General features: G+C 34.8%; 1 protein-coding gene across 51 annotated transcripts in view; it reads left to right on the top strand.

Annotated features, from left to right (window-relative positions):
• The window catches only part of mybpc1 (myosin binding protein C1), a 66,517-nt gene extending 41,512 nt beyond the window's left edge, over positions 1 to 25,005 (top strand). For 17 of the 51 annotated variants that reach the window (XM_087246627.1, XM_087246628.1, XM_087246623.1 and 14 more), the window contains 17 exons: positions 351 to 517; positions 875 to 1,040; positions 1,903 to 2,009; positions 2,096 to 2,232; positions 4,025 to 4,184; positions 4,266 to 4,370; positions 4,497 to 4,685; positions 7,474 to 7,608; positions 7,706 to 7,873; positions 9,074 to 9,162; positions 9,249 to 9,441; positions 10,288 to 10,427; positions 11,011 to 11,170; positions 13,640 to 13,776; positions 16,817 to 17,003; positions 19,778 to 19,821; positions 24,370 to 25,004. In XM_087246627.1, coding sequence (XP_087102753.1) covers positions 351 to 517; positions 875 to 1,040; positions 1,903 to 2,009; positions 2,096 to 2,232; positions 4,025 to 4,184; positions 4,266 to 4,370; positions 4,497 to 4,685; positions 7,474 to 7,608; positions 7,706 to 7,873; positions 9,074 to 9,162; positions 9,249 to 9,441; positions 10,288 to 10,427; positions 11,011 to 11,170; positions 13,640 to 13,776; positions 16,817 to 17,003; positions 19,778 to 19,794 — 2,257 coding nt within the window. In that variant the 3' untranslated portion in view covers positions 19,795 to 19,821; positions 24,370 to 25,004. 51 annotated transcript variants of the gene reach the window in all.
• The last annotated feature ends 1,009 nt before the right edge of the window (positions 25,006 to 26,014 follow it).

Genomic DNA, 26,014 nt, shown 5'->3' with positions numbered 1-26,014 from the left:
GGCAGTTTATAAAAAGTTATATATACAAGCAAGAGTTATAAAGCACTATTTGTGAGGTATTTTGAGCCGAAAATTCACATACACGCTCTAGAGACATAAGAGACTTATTTTACATCGAAATCGGTTTCGCTTTAAAACACTCGCGCGTTCTCAGTAGCCATATCTGCAATAGGACCTCTTTAAAGGGATTTGTAGAAATCTGAACAAAAGTGGTCACAGGACACACATTTGAGCAAGTTTAAATCATGTGTTAATGGTAATGTGACCACAGGAATGGCTCAGTGAAATTTAACATTAATGCCATAAGTAAACAGCCCATAAATAAGTGTTTTCCTGTCTGTTTGGTCCAGGATGAAAAATGGGGTGGAGGTTCCCACAGGTGTGCGTTCACGGTACCGTGTAAAAAGCGAAGGGACCAAACATTGGCTGATCATTGACGACGCCTCAAAGGACGACACTGGCACTTACTCCCTGATGGCCACCGGGGGCACTAGTCAAGCTCACGTTCAAGTCGACCGTATGATGATTCTGACTTTCATTAATGTCCGTGTGAAATCAAAGTTTACAATAGTCATTTTGCTGGCACATATTTTAATTCTTTAGGTGAACAATTAATTGCTTCAAGTTAATCCACTTAAAAACTCAATTTGTTTAGCTAATATTCAATCACAGTCTTTCGGAAAGGCAGTCCTTCGCTGTTGATGTCAGTTTGATGAAACTAAAATAAAAAGTCTCAGCAACTTCCAGTTCACATGGATTTTAATGCTTTTAGAGATTTGTTTCTACATCTCATTCAAAAACAAAACTATCTCACACTTTCACTTCTTTCTCTCCTGGTCTTTTTCCTCTGTTTTTCTGCCAATGCATGATCCAGTAAAGCCTCTGAAGGTTTTAATGGATCTGCAGAGTGTGACGGTGTTGTTGGGTCAACCTCTTAAACTCAACTGTGAGATTTACCCTGGAAATGTCCCGGGCCGCTGGTACAAGAATGGCCAACTGGTCCAGCCCAACGACCGCATCAGCATTACACATAAAACTAAGTATGTCAGCTTTTTATATACTGTAATATTCAGCCAATACCAGTCATAGCTTGCACTCAAAAAAAATATATATTTAGGCCTAGCAAATATTATGTATTCTGATTGCATATACAATTTTAATCTATTTGGATTTTATACTTTTCACATAACTGAATAAATAATACATTTTATGTGATTGATATTTGTTTGTTAAATATAAATGAAACAATTAAGAACAAGATTTATAAAATAATATAACTAAACCCAGTGTTTTAAATTTTTATTATAAATTCATCTATTGTGTGGAGCATGGAGCAACAAGTTTGCAGCAAACATGCAATATTAAGACGTTCTGAGCAGATATTCTTCCAGCAATACTCACAGAACATCAACATTTATTTGATCTTTAATTGCATTCAACATAATATTCTGAAACATTTTAGTTTTAGACTTATTAGTTACTTATTATTAAATTATTAGTTTTTAGAATATTCACAGAACACTCTACAAAAGTAACATTACCATAATATTTGAAAAGATATAAAATAAAATGTAAAACATTTATGTAACCAAGGATTTGTTAAGCATTAAAACAGAATTATTGGAATTTTGGGCTATTTAAATAGTCATTTAAGCATGTTATTAAAGCATATGCTTGCTAAAACACTGCACATAAATATAACAAATCATATACTACACTAAAAATTACATTATTGTTATAATATATACTCAAAAAATTATATTACCTACATATTATATGCATTCAGTGTATATAAAATACATTTAACTTAGTGCTTAAAGACAGCAAAATGGGATTTCTCATACATATACAAACATGTCCATTTCGCACATTCTTCATTTGTGCTTTATATTTAACTCCCAGGAATCACAGCCTGGATGTTGAGAGCTCCACCATCCATGATGCTGGCGACTACACTTTTGTTCCTGAGGGATACACACAGACACTCTCTGCCAAAGTGCACATCATAGGTACCACCAACAGCCCAAAACATGCTTATATCGTGTTTGTGTTAATATAGCTTTCTGAATGAATGCCATTTGGATTAAACCCACAGATCCTCCCAGGGTGCATTTAGAGGCACTGAATGTCCAGGACAACACGGTGACCATTGTTGCTGGAAACAAACTCCGACTAGAGATCCCTATCAGTGGAGAACCGGCACCCAGAGTCGTGTGGATGAAGGGAGAACGGGTGAGAATAGACTTTTAATATTAAAACTCGTTTATTTATAATGATACACTTAAGTCACAATTCGAGGTGCATTTTGATTTAATCTAATCTAATACAATTGAATCTAAATATCAACAATTATCATTATTTTAAGGCAAAAATAATATTATTTAAGTCAAAAAGTTAAAAATATGTAAAATAATATTTAGACCTACTGGTGAGATTTTTTTTCTTGATTGTTTAAACTACTTAATTAAGATGAGTTTAAACAACATGATTATTGAGATTTTCTGGGACAACCTAATTGTTTTATGTTCAATCCACTAACATTTGTTAACTTAGTCGATTTGTGTTGGGACAAGATGAATGAACTGAGTGGAACCCTTAATTTTTTACACAGTGTGAAATGCTTTATACTATGGGGCTGTTGAATGCTCGACTCTGATTAGCTAATGCAAGGAGTACAATTACTTTCAGATAAACACACAGCTATTTAATTCCAGACGGGTATTAATTACACAGTTCCATATGACTACATTACACCTCAGGCCTCCATTCTTTGCGCATTACTCAGTTAGACTTGATAATACAAAACATGTCACGATCCAGGATAGTTTCGGGGCTCAAACCTGCTCGGAAGCCGGCTAATTTCATATAAACGATATTAGATCATTTCATTTTAATGAAGGAGATAATGAAAGTATGTACCAACTGCTGATATTTTCTTACAAGAGTACTGCTGGTTCTGACAAAGGTCCAGAATTTGTCCCATACATGAGCTCATTCGTCTTATTTTGACTGCTATGTCAGCATAAAAAGTGAAAACAACACATTGAAAAAGACTTTAAGACTAAGCACAATTCTCTGTTGGTCGTCACATTAGTTAATCAGTTTTGGCCAACGCTAACAAATATTTTTCATGAGCCCAACATCCATCCAAACACATAAGCTGATGTAAGAGAAGTCATCTTTCACTACTGTATTTTTTTTTTAAGAAAACATTTTACACGTAACTTTTATTTTAAATCGTGGGCATTATTCTTGAAACAAAATATTACCAATAAAAAAGTGTGAAGCACCAAAATTAAAAGCACCATATTAATGGTATATTAAAATCAATTTGAATCCTATTTTGGCTACTGTTGTTATCCATAAATTTTTACATACTTTTTAAAAGAGAAGCTTGAAAAATTGTGACGATCTACATTATTATTATTATTATTATTATTGTAATGTTTATATTTTTCATTTATCAAATTCTGAAAGAGGAAAGTCAGCCGGTTTGTTATTTGCCTAATAAATGACAATAGGATAAGTAAATTAGTACATTTTTAATTTAAAACTTTAACAGAATCCTATTTTTTATTTTCTAATGATGTAATATGATGTAATACATTAGTATGTAAAAAAATATGTATTTGTTCCTTTTATTCATTCTAAATCTTTAGGAAATATTTTGGTACATCTATAAATGTGGTTATGATGATCACCCGATAAGCCAATCCAGCAAAAAAATTGTGCTTAAAACCGACTGCTTAAATCTCAAATTTAAATAAAAATTAATGTACATAACTGCAAAAACGTCCACTTTTTAAGAAAAAGGAACCACCCCTTTTATCAGGCTGGCTACGGGCCTGGTGGAACCCAGCATGTTTTATAGTGTTGATAGAGTATCCAATTTGTTCAATGAGTAAAACTCCATAAATTGTTCTATTCTTGGCACGTGCAAGATTTTGTTGTTTGTTTGACACCGTGTTACACCCTTAGTATTTTCTGAAACACCTAAATTAAACTTGACTTCTGTTTGTTTCAGGTCATTCTTGATACAGGAAGTCGAGTTCATGCAGAGACATTTGCTGACCACACCTGCCTCACCATCGACATCACAGAGAGAGAAGATACCGGAAACTACAAGATCGTCCTTCAAAATGAAGCTGGCGAGGACACAGCTAGCGTTAAAGTCAAAGTCGTGGGTAAGAATGTCTTATCTGATTGAATGTAACATTGGTTTGGTTGACAGAAGTGTAAATGTGGTCATATTTTGCTTCATCTAGATATCCCAGATCCCCCTGAGGCTCCTCTGGTCACTGAAGTGGGTGGAGATTGGTGCACTATGACATGGGAGCCTCCACGTTATGATGGAGGTTCCCCCATCCTAGGTAAATTCACTTATTGTGCATAATATCCCCTTGAAATTGTGCATCAACCCCTTGAAATGTGAAGTTTTGCATGTACGGCTTTAATTACAATAAGCAAACTCATAAGTTATATTTTTTTAATCGCAGGATACTTCATCGAGCGAAAGAAGAAACAGAGCTCTCGATGGATGAGGCTCAACTTTGACCTCTGCAAAGAAACCACCTTCGAGCCCAAAAAGATGATAGAGGGTGTCCCGTATGAGGTGCGCATCTTTGCAGTTAATGCTATTGGCGTCTCCAAACCCAGCGAACCCTCCAAACCTTTCATTCCTCTGGGTGAGTTCTGAGTCCACGAGCATTATCAGTGGGATTTTGTGTCTCCTTTGAATCAGTTATGTCATGAACGCTGTCTCTATTATGTAACACAACACACAGTTTGATCGTTTAAGCATATGCCATTAGACTAGACAAAGACGCCAGAGCTTGTCTGTTCCCTTTTGGGCTTCTCTAAATGGGACAGGTGCTGCTGTGCTCAAACCAGTATCCAAAACAATCGCCTGTGTCCTCCAGAGATTTAGAAGAGACTGAGGACGACTTTATGATGGCTGCTAAATCAGCTGTGGATTATGATGTTATGAGTCTTCGTTTTTATTCATAGCTTAGACACGAGTCCAAACTAATTGTCAAATTATTAAAATTCCTCTACACATGTGTTTGAACGTGGAGTAAACGTGAGGATATAAGTGTTGATGAAGCTTTCACCCAAATACATTCATGCATTCATTTTCCTTCGGCTAAGTCTTTTATTTATTAGGGGTTACCATAGCATAATAAACCGCCAACTACTCCAGCCTATACGCAGCGGATGCCCTTCCAGCCGCAACCTCGTACTGAGAAACATGCATACACATTCACTCACACTCATACACTACAGCCAATTTAGCTCTTCCAATTCATCTATAGCGCATGTCTTTGGACTATGGGGGAAGCCAGAGCAACCGGAGGAAACCTACGCAAACACGAGGAGAACAGGCAAACTCCACAGAGAAATGCCAATTAGCTCAGCCAGGACTTGAACCAGCGACCTTCTTGCTGTAAAGTGACAGCGCTAACCACCGAGCCACCATGCTCCGCTTTTACCCAAATTGTAAAAAAAAAAAAAAAAACAAATCAATGGATTACACTTTGTATTTTTTTATATAATTTACAGTGTAACTATTCATTTAACTACTAAGTAATTTTAATTATTTGCATGTACTGTAGCTACTTTATAGTTAGGGTTTTATTGTGTTTAGATTTAGGGTTAGTTACATGTAATCATGCATGATTAATTATAACGAGCATACCTTAAAATAAAGTATTACCAAATAATGATGTGATTTGGAATAAACAAATAATGAGAAAATATTCATAAATTATTTTTACTAAATGTAAAACTGCTTTATTTTATTATTAAACATGATTTATATCAAATATTTTGTATTAAATATTATATCGATTAAAACTAATAATGTAATTAATAATATACTATATATATATATATATATATATATATATATATATATATATATATATATATATATATATATATATATATATATATATATATATATATATATATATATATATATATATACAGGTCTCTCTCTCTCTCTCTCTCTCTCTCTCTATATATATATATATATATATATATATATATATATATATATATATATATATATATACTTACTTATAGAGCCCTGCATTTGAGCCTAGGGCCAATTTTCGGGCCAATTTTCACGTCATAGCTAGCATGCATTTCGGGCTTCTAGCCTGCTTTAGAAAAAAACTTTTAAAAAAAAGGTTTATTGAGATCTAATGCAGTCCGGTTTGCCAGTGATGCCTTGCACATAGAGATTTCCAGCCACCTACAATGGAGAACATGAAGAGAATAATTGCCAGTGGCGAACTTAAAACTGTGAAAAAGCGCTAGAGGAAAGGCAAACCTCTGGTCAACTTTACAAATAGTGACAACTTTAAATGATGAGCCAACTGGTTGTGCACAATGCACAACTTGTAATTGAGTAAACTCACTGTGGATCACATACTGCTTGGATATCGATGTCACTAATAACTAAAATGTACATTTAAAAAAACAAACTGTTATTTTAATTATTATGATAAAAAAATGGAAACAGAAAAACATAAACTTTCTATTAAATACAAATCTTAATGGCTGTAACAATAGAAGCTATTTGGCGAAAAAAAGACTCCGGCACCATGTTGGTTTCGTAACATCACATTTTTATCAGGTGGGTTATTAGCCCAACGCTCAATCCCCAACCTGGAGGACCAGGAAAAACATACAATACGGACAATTTAGCTTACCCAATTCACCTACAGCACATGTCTTTAAACCGTGGGGGAAACCGGAGCACCCAGAAGAAACCCACATGAACACAGGGAGAACATGCAAACTCCACAGAAAAATCACAACTGATCCAGCCAGGAATCGAATCAGCGACCTTCTTGCTATGAGGCAACAGTGCTAACCACTGTGCCACCTTGTTCCCTAATATAATAATATATTAACTACAATTGATATAACTACAAATCCCAACAAATGTATATTTTTTTCATATTTTTTAATGATTTATTAATTCAAGTTTAGTCTTATTTATTAAAATTGTATTTATAAATTTTTATCCATATAGTTATTTTGTTAGATTATTTCCAGATTAGGCTTCAGTAAAAGACTAATCTAATGTATATACACAAATGTTATTTTAAAGTATGCTATAGATATAAATATATGCTATATTTAATTAAATGTAAAAATTCATTTATTCATATATTTTATAATATATATATATATATATATATATATATATATATATATATATATATATATATATATATATATATATATATATATATATATATATATATATATATGGGTTATAATTTGGATTAAAATTTATTTATTTTTTGCAAAGAATAATGAATGAAGAAACTGTGTGAGGTTTATTATTACAACTCCATTAAAAAACATTGAAATTAAAATGACGCATGTAAGAATACATATAAAAAGTATTCAAATAGATTAAACAGCATTAATTGTGCCCTCATTGACTATATTCACTAGCTGTGACCAGTGAACCCACAATGCTGGTGGTGGATGATGTCACAGATACAACAGTGACCATGAAGTGGAGACCACCAGACACGATTGGTGCTGCTGGACTGGACGGATACCAAATTGAATACTGCATTGAAGGAAGTGAGACAAAAAAAAATCACCACACATTTTGCAGCAATTGTTCTTTACAAGTGTTTGTACATGCTATATTGTGCTTATGCGATACATTGTTTTACAGCTGACGATTGGATAGTTGCTAATAAAGAGCTGACAGAGAAAACGAAGTACACTATAACTGGTCTACCAGTGGAGGCCAAGATCTTAGTGCGTGTGAAAGCCATAAACGCTGCTGGCGCAAGTCAACCGCGCACAACCCAACACTCCATACTGGTGAAAGAGGTCATCGGTGAGGCCTATTAAATCTACTACACATCAGCTGACAAAAACTGAAAAAAATATTGTAGTATAAATAAATATGTTGGCTTTAGAAAGATCAAGTATAGTTTAAAAGTTTATAAAATGTAATGGTGTTCACTTTAAATGAAATTGTAGCCAACTTTGCTTAAAACCAGATTTGAAAAAGTTAAATTTTAAAAATATCACTTGCAAGTGCTAAGCAACTTGTTAGCATTTTCATCACTTTGGTACCATTTCCATTGTATTATAATTTGTTGTTAGTTTAATTGCACACATGACACGTTGACTTAAATCTTCATAAGCACAGCTTTACTACAAACACCATGGTAAAAGTATGATTAGATTTGCAAAACCTATATTAAACTTGTGGCTAAGTCAAACATGTTTAGTACTGCTAAACTTACTATTACTGCATATACTTTTCGTAAGGGCATTGCATGTTTTTTTGCATATTGTTAGCATATTTTATAACGTTGCCACCATGTTTTGACACATTGTAATAGCATGTTTTAGTATGTAAATGCTAAAACATACTGGAAACATGCTAGTTGTCACAATCACCAGTGATCCAGCCTGTTCAGATCGCTGGAGAACTACAAATCTGCCAGCAAAAGAAACTACATATTCAGTGTTGCACCACTCACACACCTGGCCTAGATCCCCATGATTGCAAACAGACACAGCTGAAGCTGTTCAGGACTAATTACAAAGACTATATACACCTCTTAAACGCACACATTGCTGAGTCTTGTTCACTGAACTGTGAACATTACGACGCGTTTTCCTAGTTTTGTCTTGCCATGTTAGATCCTAGCTTTGTTTTGTTTGTTTATTCCTGTTTGCTGCTTGCCTTTTTGAACATCTGCCTGTTTATCCACCACAACTCTGTTGACCATTGCTTGCCTGACCATCCTGCTAATAAATTCTGCATTTGGATCCTCACACCCCTGTTGTTAGCATCCACTTCACAATACACTAGTAATGGTTGAGTTTATTTGTACCATTTGGTTTTATCACATTGCTAGCATGTTGGTAATAAAGGCTTTACTCACGTTTTTTCTTACTGGTAGCAATTTTTAGAACTTTGATATCACGGTTCAAAAGACCACTTCTGACTGACTGACAAACAGACAGACAGACAGATAGAGGTTAAAGGGAAGTTGCTGTAATGCCCTTGTTTGTTTGCCAGAGCCTCCTAAGATTCGCATACCTCGACACTTGAAGCAGACGTACATTCGAAAGGTTGGCGAAGTTGTCAACCTCGTTGTGCCATTTGTGGTGAGGCAATAAATCATGATTACACACCACAAACTTATCTGATTTATTCTTGCAGGTCACAATAAAAATATTATTCATCTTTTTAGGGCAAACCAAGGCCGAAAGTCACCTGGTTGAAAGAGGGACAGCCGATTGATCCCACCATCAGCATTCGCAACTCTGATTGTGACAGCATTATGTTCATCCGCAAGGCTGAGCGCAAGCATTCTGGGAAATATGAACTGAGCGTACAAGTGGAAAACCACATCGACACAGCCATGCTAGACATCCAGATAGTCGGTTAGTACAGAAAAATCCCCCCAAAATGTGTGCAATACTGACAGTGCTATCTTACTACAATAATTGATATGCTATTTTGAATTAGCTTCCCTATTCTGATATATACATATACAGTGCTCAGCATATAATGAGTACACCCACTTTTAAACAAAACCATTTTATTAAACAGTCAAATTCAATAAAAGTAAGAGTTTAGTCACCTAACATCTTTAATTCAAACATTGCAAAATATGTAATATATATATAAACTCCAAAATGTCAATAAAACCTAATGTTTTTTTTAATGATTTGTCCTGTTTATTAAAATTGTATTTAATAATTTTCCACCAACATATTAATTTGAGTGTACTCATTTTTGGTCTGTGAGCTTAAGTTATTTTGTTAGATTATCTCCAGATTTGGCTTCAGTACAGAAGAATCTAATGTATATACACAAATATATCATTTTAAAGCATCCCATAGAAAATATTAATTTAAAAAAGTGATCTGTGAGGGGTGTACTTATTTATGCAGAACACTGTATAAATGTACATGTATTGTATATATGCATGTAAGTATATATTAAGGCAAAATAAAGCATGAAGTTCTGTTTTCTGGAGAAAGTTATGTTGATTTTTTATGGCTTTATTGAAATTTAATTTCAGATTTCCGAACTTCAATAGATTAAATTTTAGTTAACATTATTTATTTAATCACTTGCTAAAATATATCATTCCTTATAAGCACTGTAAAAATATTATGTGTTATTTCTCAAACAGTTTAGTGCCAAAAACAAGAAAGGTATGATGCAGAGCTAACCTATTGCAAGTCAAAATGCTAAACACTTTGTATTACTGTCTGTCCCAGATCTCCCAGGTCCACCCCAGGCTGTAAAGATTGAAGAGATCTGGGGGAATAACGTAGCGCTGGACTGGAGCCCACCCAAAGACAGTGGCAATGCACCTATAACAGGCTACACCATCCAAAAAGCTGACAAAAAGACAATGGTCAGAAGAAAAGTTGCCTCGTCACTACTTCTATACTAACATTTAAGACGCACAAATTAATAATAAACATTTATTAAATTAAATTAAATTAAATTGTTTGTGGGATATGTAATATTCAATTCCATTCATGTTTATTATTATAGCGCATTTACAATGTAGATTGTGTCAAAGCAGCTTAACATAGAAGTTCTTGTAAATTATATAGTATATTATAGTAATATAGTAGATATTAATAATAATGTAGTAGAAAATGCTTTATTATTATGATAGCGACCACATACATAGCGTTTTCACTGAATAATGTCATAATAATGAGATGCTTTGTCATGATATTATAAGAAACTATGTTATTATGATTTTAAGACTATATTTCCTCAAAATAACAAGATTTACTGTTATTGATGGTTTTATTGACAGTTTTATAGTTAAAATGTTATTTTATGTATTTCATGTATTTCTTCAATGTTATTAAATAGCAAAATACCACCATTATAAGAACGTACTTCGTTTGATTCCACTATAAAACAACATTTAAGAGTAGACGACAAAAAGACATGTATGTGTGTGTGTGTGTTTGTTACAGGAGTGGTACACATGTGTGGAGCATTATCATCGTACCTGCATCACAATTTCAGATCTAGTGGTGGGTAATGAGTATTTCTTCAGGATCTACTCAGAGAACATGGTGGGCTTAAGTGAAGATGCCACGGCCACTAAAGACAGCGCACTGATCGTGAAAGAAGGTAACCCGCTGCTCTAGCATTATTCCATCCACATCCACACTCTTTGTAAATGAACTGCATGTGTGAAATAGTTGTGACTGCTAGTGAAATGATGCAACTAACAGCATAAACTGCATGATGTATGAATTTCAACCATATAACACGCATTCATACTGTATACAAAAGTCAAACCGAACGTAGCAGTATGCAATTTTGAATACAGTGAATGGGAAATCTACAAGTTTTACTCACAGGAAACGAAAACATTCATATGAAGTGAAATAAAATAAATCTCAAAATGAATGCATTTACATTTTTCCTTTTTTCTAGTTCTGTTTGATGTCGCTTGTGGTGCAGAAATTGCTTGTACCCATTTTTACTAAGACTCTTAAGCCTAACAAGCTTGCTTTGTACTAAATTGCTTTTTACTAAAATCATTGTGGATGTGGTTTTTATTTTAATAATAATTAACTTGAGAAATTGCAGGGGAATTTACAGTCTTAATAGCCAAGCGCTGATGTCCTTATCAACACTAATTTACTAATCAGCTAACCAAATTTTAGTCAGGATTTAAATTGGAATGCACCGCCCTAGATAGGGTGTAAAGAAGGATTGTTCAATTCTGCTCCTGAAGACTGTGTCCCAATTTGAGTGCACACTAAACATACATTAAACATGTACACAGTAAATAATGTATGTTGCCATTGATGGGAGCATACAATAAAATGTCTTAATGAAAAAAAAATTTATATATATATATTTATTTATTTATTTTTTACAATAAAATACATTTTAAAATTTAGTACAGTATAAAGCATAAACATTAAAGGACAGACTAATATAAAATGAACAATGGTGTCTTGACAATTACAATTAAAATAAAATACAATTATTAAAAGCAATTTTGTTCATGTAAATGTTAAATGTTACCCTAAAAAAGTGTTGAAATAGTAGATTGTATTGTTAAAATAATATCTAAACAACTCAAATGTAAACTTTTAACATTACATAATCAATGGTTTGAAGAGTACTGAAAACCATACTTAAGTAAAAGTACCTTTACTTTGCTTAAAAAATGTAGTGCTGATGCATTTACATGTCATTTGTGGATGTGTGTAAACGTAACATTCTGTAGTGCATTTAGTTATTATTGCCCTGCAAGCACACAATGTCATAAGATGTTGATATCAGGTTAGATTTAGGTTGTGATGTCAGGTGACCAAAATTCCTTGTCTAGCCAGCATCTAAAGACATTGTTTTGATGTCCAGTAACATCAAATGACGTTGATATTTGGTTGATTTTAGGTGTTGGAAAGTGACCAAAATCAAACATCGAGCCAACATCTTAAACCAACGTCATATTGACGTCAAATACTGACATTTATTTATCAGGTATGGCAACCAAAATTCAACATCTGATAGACATCATAGTGGTAACGTTCACAAAACATCAAGCTGTTACATCATTAGATGTTGATATTAGGTTAATTTTAGGTTGGACAATGGACATTGAGGTCGGCCTTACGTTGGGTTCTGATGTCGACCAAATTTTATTTACAAACAAAATGTAAATAAAATCTAAACAGTCTTTGGCTCAATGTGTGTAAAGTTTTTGGACATCTTCTCGGACACTTTTAACGCTTCCAAACAGTTTGCTGCAATTATAAATCGCCCATGTCTTGATGTAGTTCTTTGTGCAGCGATTTAACCTCTGTGTGATTTGATTGGACGGGAATCACAGGACTGATTTTTCTAATCTCCATGGGCCAGAAAAAAAAGTCGTGACTGTGAATTAGAGGAAAGTAATGCAGTAAAAGTACGGATACAGCACTAAAAAATTACTCAAGGTAAAGTAAAAGTACACACTTTTAAAATCACTCAGTAAAGTACCATTTCTAAGAAAAACTACTTAATTACAGTAATTTGAGTACTTGTAATTTGTTACTTTACATCACTGTATATAATATAATATTAATTATATACATTATTTTTAAAGTAATACAAATTAAAAATGACACTTAATTACTCCATAGAATGACAATTCAATTGAAGATGCAAATTGGGACACTTTCCTGCACAGTTTATCATTTCAGTTACCTGAACCTGCTAATCAAGATGTAGCATTTGAGCAGGATTGCCTGTAAAGTCTGAGTTTTCACTTTAATAGGCTTTACTGGAATGTTAAAGGTTTGATCTGCAACTTGAAATAGCCTCCCCATTTGATGGTAACTCTGATACACAAAAATTTGTGTATAAGCCACAATCTACAGCGTCAATAGTAATGTGTCCTCAAGTGCAGATTTTATCTTTAACACAGTGTGTCACGCTTTGCCAATGCTGACGATAAATGTTGTCTCTTCCTCATCACATAAGGGAAATTCCCCCATGATACAGCTCTCAGCTCGTATCATGCAAAGTCCCACACTCCCTTCCCCTCTCACTCTTCCTCGTCCTCCTCCTCCTCTCGCTCTTCCTCTCACTCTCAATCAGGCCTGCATCTGAAGAATCCTGAATATAATGACCGCGACTTCACAGAACCACCCCGTTTTACTCAGCCCCTCATCAACACCTTTGCCATTGCCGGGTACAACGCAACCCTGAACTGCAGTGTGCGTGCCAACCCTCGGGTAAGTGACTTGCAGGACACTATCCTGAGGTACCAAAAATGTGTTCATTTGCCTCATTTGATGAGATACCTCCTCTGTTGGGTAAGTTTTTGATAGCATGTTCAATCAGAAATAGCTTTAGCATGTAAATGTATTTGGTCCTGATGGACTAGATCTGCAGTGCAAGTAAGGATTTGCTGCTGAGATCAAAAACACAGACACACTGCTGTGAGCATATAAGAAATGCTGCTGCTGCCAGCCAAGGTTGTAAGGGTTTGGTCCACTGACCTGTAATAGAGAACTGGATTGCTCATGAGGTCAAAAGCAAAGCCATCATGCCGCCATATTTCTAAGCCCTACTGTCCTCAGGCATTCTATGGAATTAATAGGAAGTTGTATAATAATAGTAATGAGAAAACATCGCCCAACAAGACACTCGGTTGGATTTGAAACCTTCATTTGTAGTGTCTTGTACACAAATGTGCTAAATATGAAATAATTATTTATTTGGGATAAAGAAGCTTTTCTGTTGTTAATAAAAAGCTTAGTCGTCTTTCGGATGAGACGTTAAACCGAGGTACTGACTCCCTGTGGTTGTTAAAAATCCTAGGATGTCCTTTAAAAAAAAGTAGGGGTTTAACCCCAGCATCCTGGCCAAATTCTACTGGCCTCTGTCTATCATGGCCTCCAAACCATCCCCATACCACAATTGGCTTTATCACTCTGTCTCCTCTCCACCAATCAGCTGGTGTGTGGTGTGTTGTCTGGTGCATTATGGCTGCCATCGCATCATCCAGGTGGATGCTGCACACTGGTGGTGGTTGAGGAGATTCCCCCAAAAATGTGTAAAGCACTTCGAGTGTCTAGAAAAGCGCTATAAAAATGTAAGGAATTATTATTAGTAGTAGTATGAAGACAAGGATTAAGCAGAATGAAAATAACAGATGTTTTTGGTTAATGGCAGGTGGCAGTAAGGGATTTTTTTTTGTATTTGCAACGCCCCTTTAAACAGAAAGCAGTGTTATCAGAGGTTAATATAACCATCGGAAGAGACAGCTTATATGCTAACTTTTTGTACAGACCCCGATCGTTCACTTGTAATACATTGATAGTTTTCTTTATCAAATATACATAAAAATGTTGCACAACAAAAATGTCAAATAAAGTTTTTATTTACACAAATTTAAGCATGTGAATTGATTTGACTGGATCCCTACTCACTGAATAGAAATGTCTTGTATGCGTACTTACAATATAGCCTTTATCTGATTTGGTTTATAGTGCATTGTTAAAATTAGGTGTTTGTTTGGCCAAGTAAGTTATATGGTTACTACAATTTAAACAGCATCACAGTTAATTAATGAATGCAATTCTGTTTGGCTCTATTACCCGTTTTAAAAAGAGACGTTGCTTCCATTCTTAACTGTCATGAGGTTTTGCTTTTGGAGTACATAATATACTACGGTCTATTATTATTTTATGATCTTTCTTCAGTGGTTGGAGCTCATTTCATAAGAAAATAAAAATTTAATTTACACAAAAATACAAGATAAGCTAGAAGAGAACCTGAACAGATTTGCCTCATCCTTTACTGAACTTTGTGTTAAACTTTTAACTGTACACCGGCTCATTTTTGAAGCGTTGTAGTTTTCTGTCAGTAGGGCACATTAAGATGGCAGATCCAACACTTCTGGTGGCTTCAATGCAACCATCATCAGTTTAGAACACAATGCGCAATCCAGTCATTCTATATAGATCAGTGGTTTCGCCACAAAAATAGCCCTAATAGACATAACAAGTTTAAAAATAGCCCAGTAGGCTATCAAAACTAGACCAATAGCAAAAAAAACACAATATTTGCCATGTAATATTAGTAAAGTAAGCAGACTAAAAAAATATTTTTGGAATATGGTTAAAATTGACCCAGTTCCACAGGAAACCACAAACTTGGTGAACCTAAACCCAGGCTCATCAGAAATACGTGCCCCAGCCTAACTTGTTTTCAAATTGTAATAAAATTGCAGTTTACGACCAGCTTTTCTTGCTATGTCTGAGAGGCTCATCCCTTTGGTCTTCATCTGGGCCACTTGCTGTCACAGAGTTTTAGTCGCTTTAAAACAGCTTAGAAGATTTCAAAGTTGGTGAAATTTGTAAAGTATGGCAGCCAGTTAAATAATAAAGATAGTACCACCAGGTACCAGATTAACACCTACAGGTTGGTCTGTATTAAACAATGAGCTATGAATGATCTAAATTGTTTTTAAAACTGGGGTCATCACAGCAAACTAAATCCAAAATTCAATTCCCAAAACTCCAGGAACAAGGAGTACAATATCTGACACAGTACATATGATCTGTTACTCCTTTATCCTGTACTTTTAGATATTGAGTTTTGAATTCAGTTGCTTATATATACAGTAGGGTTATGCATGAATGCTAACAATCCTTCAAAGACCCTTAACCTAAACAGTTTTGTTGGGCACCAACCATAAGTTCATAGATTTACACCTGTAGTTTTCTCTTTGTAGCCTGACCTGTGAATGTCCCATTGGGCTCAAGAGCACCTGCTAGTTATGATCTTCGAACACAGACACACTAGATCACACTGTCATACTGTCAATAACTAACACACGAGACGAGGTGCAGTTCTCACTCCATGTGTTTGACAAACAACTCCTGTCGCAGATCTAGACAGGTGGTGCTGGGGTGAAGGGGTTTTAAAGCAACACTCAACCAAACTACTTAAATTCCACATAAGCAATGTACAGTAATTAGCTGCAGAATCAGGCCGATCAGCTGCCAAGTGGCATTCATATAATTGTTTGCAGAATCCCTGTACCATGTGTATTTCCATGACCAAACCATTTCAAGAATACTTTAAGACAGATGGGTTTTGTCTACACATGATATCACTAACTATCACTCTGCCCCATTTAGTTTTATGACCGAAGTTTCTAATTCAAACATTATTTACTGGATTGATGCTGCTTTGGATCCTCTTGCCCGTTATTGTTTTCTGTTTTCTCCATATTCTCATACTATGCTTAATTTCTGCTCTCAGCCTAAGGTGGTCTGGATGAAAAACAAGATTACCATCATAGACGACCCACGTTACCGCATGTTTCACAACCAGGGCGTGTGTACACTGGAGATCCGCAAGCCCAGCCCATTTGACGGAGGCGTTTACACATGCAAAGCTGTCAATGACCTTGGAGAGGCTCAGGTGGACTGCAAACTAGAGGTTAAAGGTTAGTCTTTGTGTTACTATGATCATACATGACCTTTGGACATGTATCCTAAAATCTGGGGCATACTAAGCTGACGTCAAAGAGCTTGCGTTGATGAAAACCAACTGTGTTTTATCTCACATCACCTGTGATTGGACCAAAAAGCTGCCCATAAACCCAAACAGATGGGTTAAGAGGATGTGTCTCTCCATACCTGTAGGACTGGAACTAGTGCTGCAAACATACAAACCATAAACAAAGCAGCATTTACCTACTTTTTTCACGATACTTCTCTCCCACCAAAGAGGAATTCACTCATGCAAAAATGTCTGTGTGTTCCCTTTTGGCTTGCATCATTTGCTTAGTTTTGTTACTTCAGTTTTTGTTCACGCACAAACCAGAGTGCTCTCTTTCTCTCAGTGAATGATGCAGGTTCTACATGCTGAATAGGGTAAATTCCCCAAGATGTAGGCCTGACAATAACAGCGTGTAGAACAGACCAAACAAACTAGCCTTATGGACAGATGTTACCCAATGGCCAACCCTTACTTAGTGTCTCCCAGCCTCAAACCTAAGTTTAGCATACAATATTGTAAAAACAATGCTTTTTCACATGAATCAACAACAGTCAAGTGATCTGTTATGCATGCCAGGACTGTAGATGTACAAATGAACATAGTTGAAAACAATGTCACATAAATGTACTACTTTAAGAGGACATATTGCACAAGATTTGCTCCACCATCGCTGTGGTTAAATCTACACTCACCGGCCACTTTATTAGGTACACCTATCTAGCTGCTTGTCAATGCAAATTTCTAATCAGGCAATCACGTGGCAGCAACTCAATGCATTTAGGCATATATACATGGTCAAGACGATCTGCAGCAGTCCAAACCGAGAATTAGAATGGGAAAGAAATCTGATTTAAGAGACTTTGAACATGGCATGGTTGTTAGTGTCAGACAGGCTAGTCTGAGGATTTCAGAAACTGCTGATCTACTGGGATTTTTATGTATAACCGACCGTCTCTAGGGTTTACAGAGAATGGTCCAAAAAAGAGAAAAATATCCAGTGAGCGGCAGTTCTGTGAGTGCAAATGTCTTGTTACAACCGAGGTATGCAGAAGAGAATCTCTGAAAACACAACATGTCCAATCTTGAGGCGGATGGGCTACAGCAGCAGAAGACTATACTAGATGCCACTCCTGTCAGCTAAGAACAGGAAGCTGAGGCTACAATTCGCACAAGCCTACCATAATTGGACAATAGAAGATTGGAAAAATGTTCCCTGGTCTGATTAGTCTTTATATCTGCTGCTACATTCTGGTAGGATCAGAATTTGGCGTCAATAACATGAAAGGATGGATCCATCCTGCCTTGTATCAACAGTTCAGGCTGGTGGTGGTGTAATGTGTGAGGGATATTTTCTTGGCATACTTCAATTGAGCATTGTGTCCACAGCACAGCCTACCTATATAGTATTGTTGCTTACCATGCCTATCCGTTATGACCACAGTGCATCCACAACTGGTTTTTTGAACATGACAATAAGTTCACTGTACTCAAATGGCCCTCACAGTCACCAGATACCAATCCAATAGAGCACTTTAGGGATGTAGTGGAATATGACAAGTCTGCAACAGCTGTGTGATTCTATTACGTCAATACTGACCAAAATCTCAAAAGAAAATCAAAGAAATATTTCCAGTACCTTGTTGAATCCATGCCATGAAGCAGTTCTGAGGGCAAAAGGGGGTCCAACCTGGTACTAGTAATGTGTGCCTAATAAGGTGGCTGGTGAGTGTGTGCTCATTAAACTAGAAATATGAACATAATATATTAATGTCTTTTCTAGATTTCCCAGGTGAGTACAGTATGGAATTTAATTTCCCTTTTATTATTCTATTTATTTGTAGTAATTCAATGTATCCTTTATCTCTTGTTTCTATTGGTACTGTGCAGCTCAACATCAACACACAAAGCCTCTGTGGCTCCTTTCTTTACATCAATAGTGCCGTTCTACAGTATAAACACTTGAACATGCCATCTATTTATAACTTTGACAAATATTATAAATAAAACTTTCAAAAATGTAATGATGATAATCTTAGGATTTTTCAGATTTGACTTGACATACAATCAGTTCCTTTCCACTTATCAAAAATACTTTACCATTTAATGTGGGTAAAATAATACCCTGTCATTATTCATGATCATATAGATATACATGTAAAAACAAAACAATAAACGCGATCATACTGAATTTTCTTACGTTTCGAATTAATTTTCTATAGCTGACAAATGGGTTAAACTGGTTGTAAAGGATAGTCACACATAATTTAAAGATTTCAAATGAGTTAACTGGTAATGTGAAGCATTTTAATAATAATAAAAAAAAGATTACTACTGTATGCTCTTATTCCACAAGAACTGGCATAAATTGAGGATCTGCAACAGCATACAGCAAATCCAGATCAATGTCATCTCACCACTAGTACTGGGCCACACATCCCATAATGCAACACACTGTAGAAAACAGACTTCACACATTTTTTGGCAGGTCTACGAAATCCCCTAGACCTGACAAAAACACCAATATTTGCACATTATATCATGTTTTCATACTGTCACACATTGCCATATTGTTGTGTTTCCGTCTTGGTAGACTGTGGTCTGTCCTTTAACTCCTCCATGTTAAATCTGTAATGACTAAGTCAGCGATGTACCCTGAAGCACATATAACTCCCTCATGTAAACTTTGGGTTTAATCCGTATTTTCTTTTTCTCCCCCAGTCATCACTCAGGAATAGTTACTACATGTGTTGTTCTCATTCAAGGTAAGCTTTCATATGGTTTCGGGCATATGAAGCTTATATTTCATTCATTCTGCATCCCTTGGTTGCCAGTAATCCCGCTTTTGCTCTTTGCTGGTGTGCAATGCTCGTCAATTCCATTCAAGAAACAAGAATGTTTTACAGAATTCTTTAAGAGCTCAGTTTAAGGAAAAACTGTTCGCTCCATATAGAATGTATATAGTGCATGCTTTTGACAGAATGTTTTACTTTAATATATTGCAATAATGTGAAATAACTTTTGCATTTTCTCAACAGAATCTAACTAAGGCTCTTTCTTCTCTAGAATGGAAGTGCTATGCTAGGCTTGCAAGCATTTTTTCAATGGAAATGCTACTTTATGTTGTGATACTTCAAGCGTTTGTTTGCTTAAATATCCTTTGCATGCTGTGACAAATGGGCTATACCACAAAAGTCTTTTTAAAAATTGTAAAACCATTTATCTTGGTGTAGGTAATAAAATAAAATAATAATATGATGCATTCTGAATGTCAATAGTCCAAAAATATAATACCATCATTCAACACGCTCACACATACTATGATGAGTCCCAGAATACTTGTGTAATACTTTCTAATAGCCAAGTAGTGATTTCAAAGCAAACAGAAAACTAATGTGAATGAATTACTTGGCTGTTACATAGTAAAATCAGATACAGGCTGATTTTGTAGTTGCACAGTTTGCACAGACTTGAAATCTAGAGTGTAAACCTTCTGATGTTAAAGTGCCCTTATTATGCCAATTTATTCTAAATATCTCATACTATAGGTTTAAATTTATGCAAAATTTCTCATAATATATTGTACACTGCTTCTTTTCTGACAGTGCCTGAAATTGGTCATTCAAGATCTATGTAAACCCCTACTTTCAGAGAGCAGACCTGATTGGTCAAATCAACCAGTCTTTTGTGATTGTCTACTGCTTATAGCACATGTTGGAAATCAAACACCCATAACCTTAACTGAAGTTCGACTGGGGGGTTGTTTAGTACTTGTAAATAGTCATATGTAATTATGGCATTGCTTTTAAAATCAAGTTTCACCATGAATCCTAATCTTTTGAAAGTGCACAAATAACAGGCAAACACTATGGAAATACAAAGGTGTTCTGTTATAGGCTACAGTATGTGCAATATAGCTCCAACTACTATGTAAAAGAGCCAAAAACCAGTCAGTGAAAGCTATGCAAGTAACTAAATCTGTTTAATGCGACCTTAAAGAGCACACTAGTGACTAATGTCTAGCGTCTTTGTGAAAGGTGATAGTTCACCCAATTAAAATTCACTCATCATTTACTTACTTGAGGGTTCTTCTATTTAAAAATAAAGAAGGTATTTTGAAGAAAACCTGTAACCATTGACTTCCAGTTGGACAAACAAATATTATAGAAGTAAATGGTTACAGGTTTTCAAAATATCATTTTTCAAAATACCTTCTTTATTGTTTAACAGAAGACTGAAACCCATAAAGGGTTAAAACAAGTAAAGGGTGAGTAAATAATGACAGAATCTTCATTTTGTGGGTGAATTATCCATTTAAGGTGCCTGCCTTTTATGGCAGAGGAATCGATGTTGGTGCCGTGACCCGGATGGGAGTGAGTGAACTATAGAGGCTGAAGTCTTAAGTGTCCTTCCTTGTGTTTAGAATTACAAGTACAATCACATGCTTGAATTAGCTTTTACAGCACAGACAACATGGCCTTAGCCACAACTTGTTTTTAAAGATGGTTGAGATAGACAATCTTTGCAGGCAGCCTTTAAAGACCATAGGCTGGCATTATGCAACCTTATTCCAACATACAGAGGCTAAAGCGGTCACACTAGAGTTTGAGCCTGCGAAATATTGTCATACGGCGCTGTGAAAATGTGTGGGATAAAACGAGATGATGGGACACTATGATAAAACGAGTGTTTGCTCCATATTACACATTTCCGAATGTCATGTCAGAGTTCACCAAGCTTGAACTTTGGAACACAGCAACATGTGTCACACAAGCTTGCGGTTTCGATCTGACATATTCCTGTGTACTATTGGTCAGAAAGTCTATGGGTGTATCTAAAAGTGTATTTATGGAGCTTAAAGTGCCGTATCTGTGGTTTAAGATTGTACTTAGTAAGAACTCTTTTCCAGAATCGGTTCACTCAATCAGAGTCAATAACTCCATTTATTGTGCATTTTGGAAATGTGCAGACCGTCCCAATCTGCTATATTACACCCTATATTAACTGTGATGTTCAAAAAAGCATATAGGGGCACTTTAGAAACTACTAATTTATATTTCACTCAAAATAATGAAAAATTTATCTTGAGATCAAGGAGTCAGATTCAAAACAAAGTCAAGACTTGCATCTCTGCCCCAGCAACACTCCTTCTGCAGATGCTTCCACTGTGTGCTTTGTATATTTATAACTGTGATCATATTGCATAATGCAGCTTAATTTAGAGCACTTTCAACCAACTGCCTTCACAGCTCAACATGCTTCAATAAGAAAAGATGACATGCAGCGATGAAATGAGTTATGAGCGGCTGGATAGCTGAAAAAGCTTGCACAAACATGATTGCACTCACTGCCTCATCATTTGCACTGCACCTGGCAAACACTCACAAACTATCCTGATTTTTAAACACAGTTTCATGGCATTCCGTAATTGTTTTATGTTTTGGTGAATCAGGGGCTTCTCCATATGAATTCACACAGTCTCATTAATATGATTTTGTCATGTTTTTGTCTTTTAAGAATCTTACATTTTGTACAAATTCATATGGTTAAGCATTTAATTTGCCAAAACATAAGATAGTTATGTACTCCCAGAAGATTTCCTTCTCTTTCTTTCTCTCTCTCTTTATCTTTGTCTGTGAATACCTTTTCTGTCTCTTTGGAAATACTTAAGTTGCTCTTATAATTGTCTGAATGTCATTTCATTACAAAATATCAAGCTGATCCTTGTCAAAATTAAGTGCACTTCTTGTATTGCATGCACACTTGTAGTGTATTGTAGTGTAAAAAAAGCTAATAATATATAGACCAATTATATATTTATGAAATTGAAAGCCACTTAAAGAGAGTTTAAGTTTGAGACTATTGAGGTGAAATTTATTTAAATTGTTGTTTAAATAATATTTGGTTGTGTTTTACTTTATTGTCCACTAGTGGAAATTTATCTTTAACTTCAACTACATCATCGTTTACATCATACATATTTCACAAAAATAAAGTCAAAGATGAGTAAAATAATATCCAATCACATAATCATTCCAATCCAATCATTTATGTAAAAAAAAATAAATAAATAAGCGATAATACTGAATTTTGAATTCAATCTTTTGCTGACAAAATTGGTTTGAAAGATAGTCACAAAAAAAATATAAAGTTTCAAAAATACTTATTGTATTACTGTATGCTCCTTTTTGTTTTTACTCAAGTAGTTATTCCACAAGAACTGGCATAAACTGAGAATCTGCAACAGCATACAGAAAAATCCAGATTAATGTCATCTCACCACTACCATTGGGCCACACGGCCCATATTGCAACAGACTGTAGACATCAATATCATCCCATAACTCACATTAAAAACTCAGTTAACCCGATTTACAACCCAGTATTTAAAATTGTAATAGCAGTTGGCACAAAAGACATTTGAAACACTTTTTTCTTTACTTGAGGTTGCTTAAAATGTGTTAACGAGGCGCTCTTACTTTGCTGTATTCAATATAACATTCAAGTTGTCAAGTAGCTCAAGTTCATGTATTTGTAGATGTTCTAAACTTTGCAAATGTATATATACACGAATGGTTACATTGTATATGACAAAAATTCTGGTTATAGTGTAATTGTACATGCAATTGATATTAGTAGGGTACAAATTTGTTTCTGGGCTATTGCCTGTAATTATGCATAAAGGATGGTTATTATTTTAAATACTTGTTACATGTAGGAAGAACACTGTAAAATAATGGGTTACAGCTTATTTTATTGTGTCCTTGTTATAGTGTAACAATTTATTTAACTACAGAGTAATATTAATTAATAACATGCACTTATTATACAGTTTGCTGGGAATGTTTAGGGTTAGTTACATGTAACTATGCATAATTAATTGTAATAACAATAGTAAGAATATAAAACTTGCGCAAGACACCTTTAAAAAAGTGTTACCAAACAGTATTACGCATATTTTAATTAAAATGTAATGTTTTTCAGAACCTTCAGCAGCATATTTCAAAAACTAAGCAAAGTAGTTTTGTGTTGATGTGCTTAACTAGCATGAAAATTAGCAATACTTTATATTTTGTTAATTTAAAAATCAGTTGTTTTGTGAACTATTCTGCTTGAAAACTGGCTTGCATTTCTTTAAATATTACTAGGTTGGTTATTTTGTTATGTGAGGACATTCAGATATTTTGAGATGTGTTTTACCTGCCTAAATGCCTCTTGCAGCAGCATATACACATGTAAAGAACAATTCTGTGTTTCTTTATGTCATCATTTAAGTGTCATGTCTCTGACTGTCCTCATCTTTCCCTCTTCCAGGAGGTTTTACATTCTTTGAGCTGATGAAGCGAGGCGTTCCCTTACACCTCATTGATAAATACATGAACGAGTCTAAGACCTCTGAGTCAGAGAAGAAGGGATCGGACTGATGACTGATTCGCCCTATTATTGCACCAGAAATCCCTGTCACTACTACAAACAATGGCACATGTGTCAGAAAGTTGCCATGGCATGCTGTGTTCAGATCTGTAGTTGCTGTCACCGTTTTCAAAATTGCCAATGGGATGCATGACTTTAGTAAACTGGATTGTAGCTTTAATCACAAATAGACATTGTATTGTGAGAGACATAGAGCAGCCTGGTACAGATATGGTGTATATGCATTTCATTTATGACTTTCTGGGTGTGGAACATGAGGGTGAGCCAAACTGAGCACAAGTCTAGGGGGGTTTGCTGTTTCTGATTTTCTTTTCTTTTTTTTCCTGACTGCTTTGAGTTTTCCAAAAATGTATTCTTCATTCTCATGAATGTATTGAAAATTACTTAGATTTGCAATATCGGTTCTGCGCAACTGTCGGATCAGACATCAGAGAGAAATATAGAGACGATGTGTTTGTCGAGTACATGTTCATTTTAGCATGACAGGTGAATAAATGTCCCTATAGGGAAAACTACTGTTGCTTTTTTGTTTTAAAATACTTATACAATATTTTGTTGCAGATTGCAATTTAGGATCTGATCGCTTCTTTGTTGTTATTCATTTAAGATTAAAAATAGCTGTGTTGTGGTACACCTATTTCAAGAAATACAACAAGTTTGGTATGCTTGTGCGGCAAACAAAAATAGTTGTTTTTAACCAAAAACACGTGCAGTGGTTAACCTATGGTATATGTCATAAATTTGATAGTAACAAAACAAATGTGAGGTCAACGATATAAAGTCTTTATTAAAATGAATTTTGATTCATTCAAATGAGGATTTGTATAAAGCTGAAGTCAGAATTAATAGCCCCTCTTTGAATTTTTTTTCTTTTTCAAATATTTCCCAAATTATGTTTAACAGTGCAAGGAAATTTTCACAGTATGTCTGATAATATTTTTTCTTCTGGAAAAAGTCTTATTTGTTATATTTCGGGAAGAATAAAAGCAGTTTTTAATTTTTTAAACACCTTTTTCTATACAAATTATTAGAAAATTATTTAAGCTTTTTTTTTTTATATAGTTTATAGAACAAACCATCATTATTCAATAACTTGCCTAATTACCCTAACCTGCCTAGTTAACCTAATTAACCTAGTTAAGCCTTAAATGTCACTCTAAGCTGTAAAGAAGTATCTTGAAAAATATCTAGTAAAATATTATTTATTGTCATCATGGCAAGGATAAAATAAATCAGTTATTAGAAATAAGTTATTAAAACTATTATGTCTTGAAATGTGTTGAAAAAAAATCTTCTCTACGTTAAACAGAAATTGGGGGAAAAAAATAAACGGGTGTAATAATTCAGGGGGGCTAATAATTCTGACTTCAACTGTACACTCTGAAAATGTTAATTTAATTATTCAACTCAATAGTTGAGATAAAAATATTTGGTGCTTTGTTGGGTTATTTATTTAATAACTCAACCAGTTTGGTTAAAAAATGTGAAATTCAACAGTCAACTAATTCAACTGACACAGAACAGC

This window comes from Danio rerio, chromosome 4 (genome assembly GCF_052040795.2).
Source record: "Danio rerio strain M-AB ecotype USA chromosome 4, GRCz13ab, whole genome shotgun sequence".
In the NCBI taxonomy this organism is placed as follows: Eukaryota; Metazoa; Chordata; class Actinopteri; order Cypriniformes; family Danionidae; genus Danio; species Danio rerio.
Note: the sequence above shows the minus strand (reverse complement) of the source record. Positions and strands in the feature narration are given on the sequence as shown.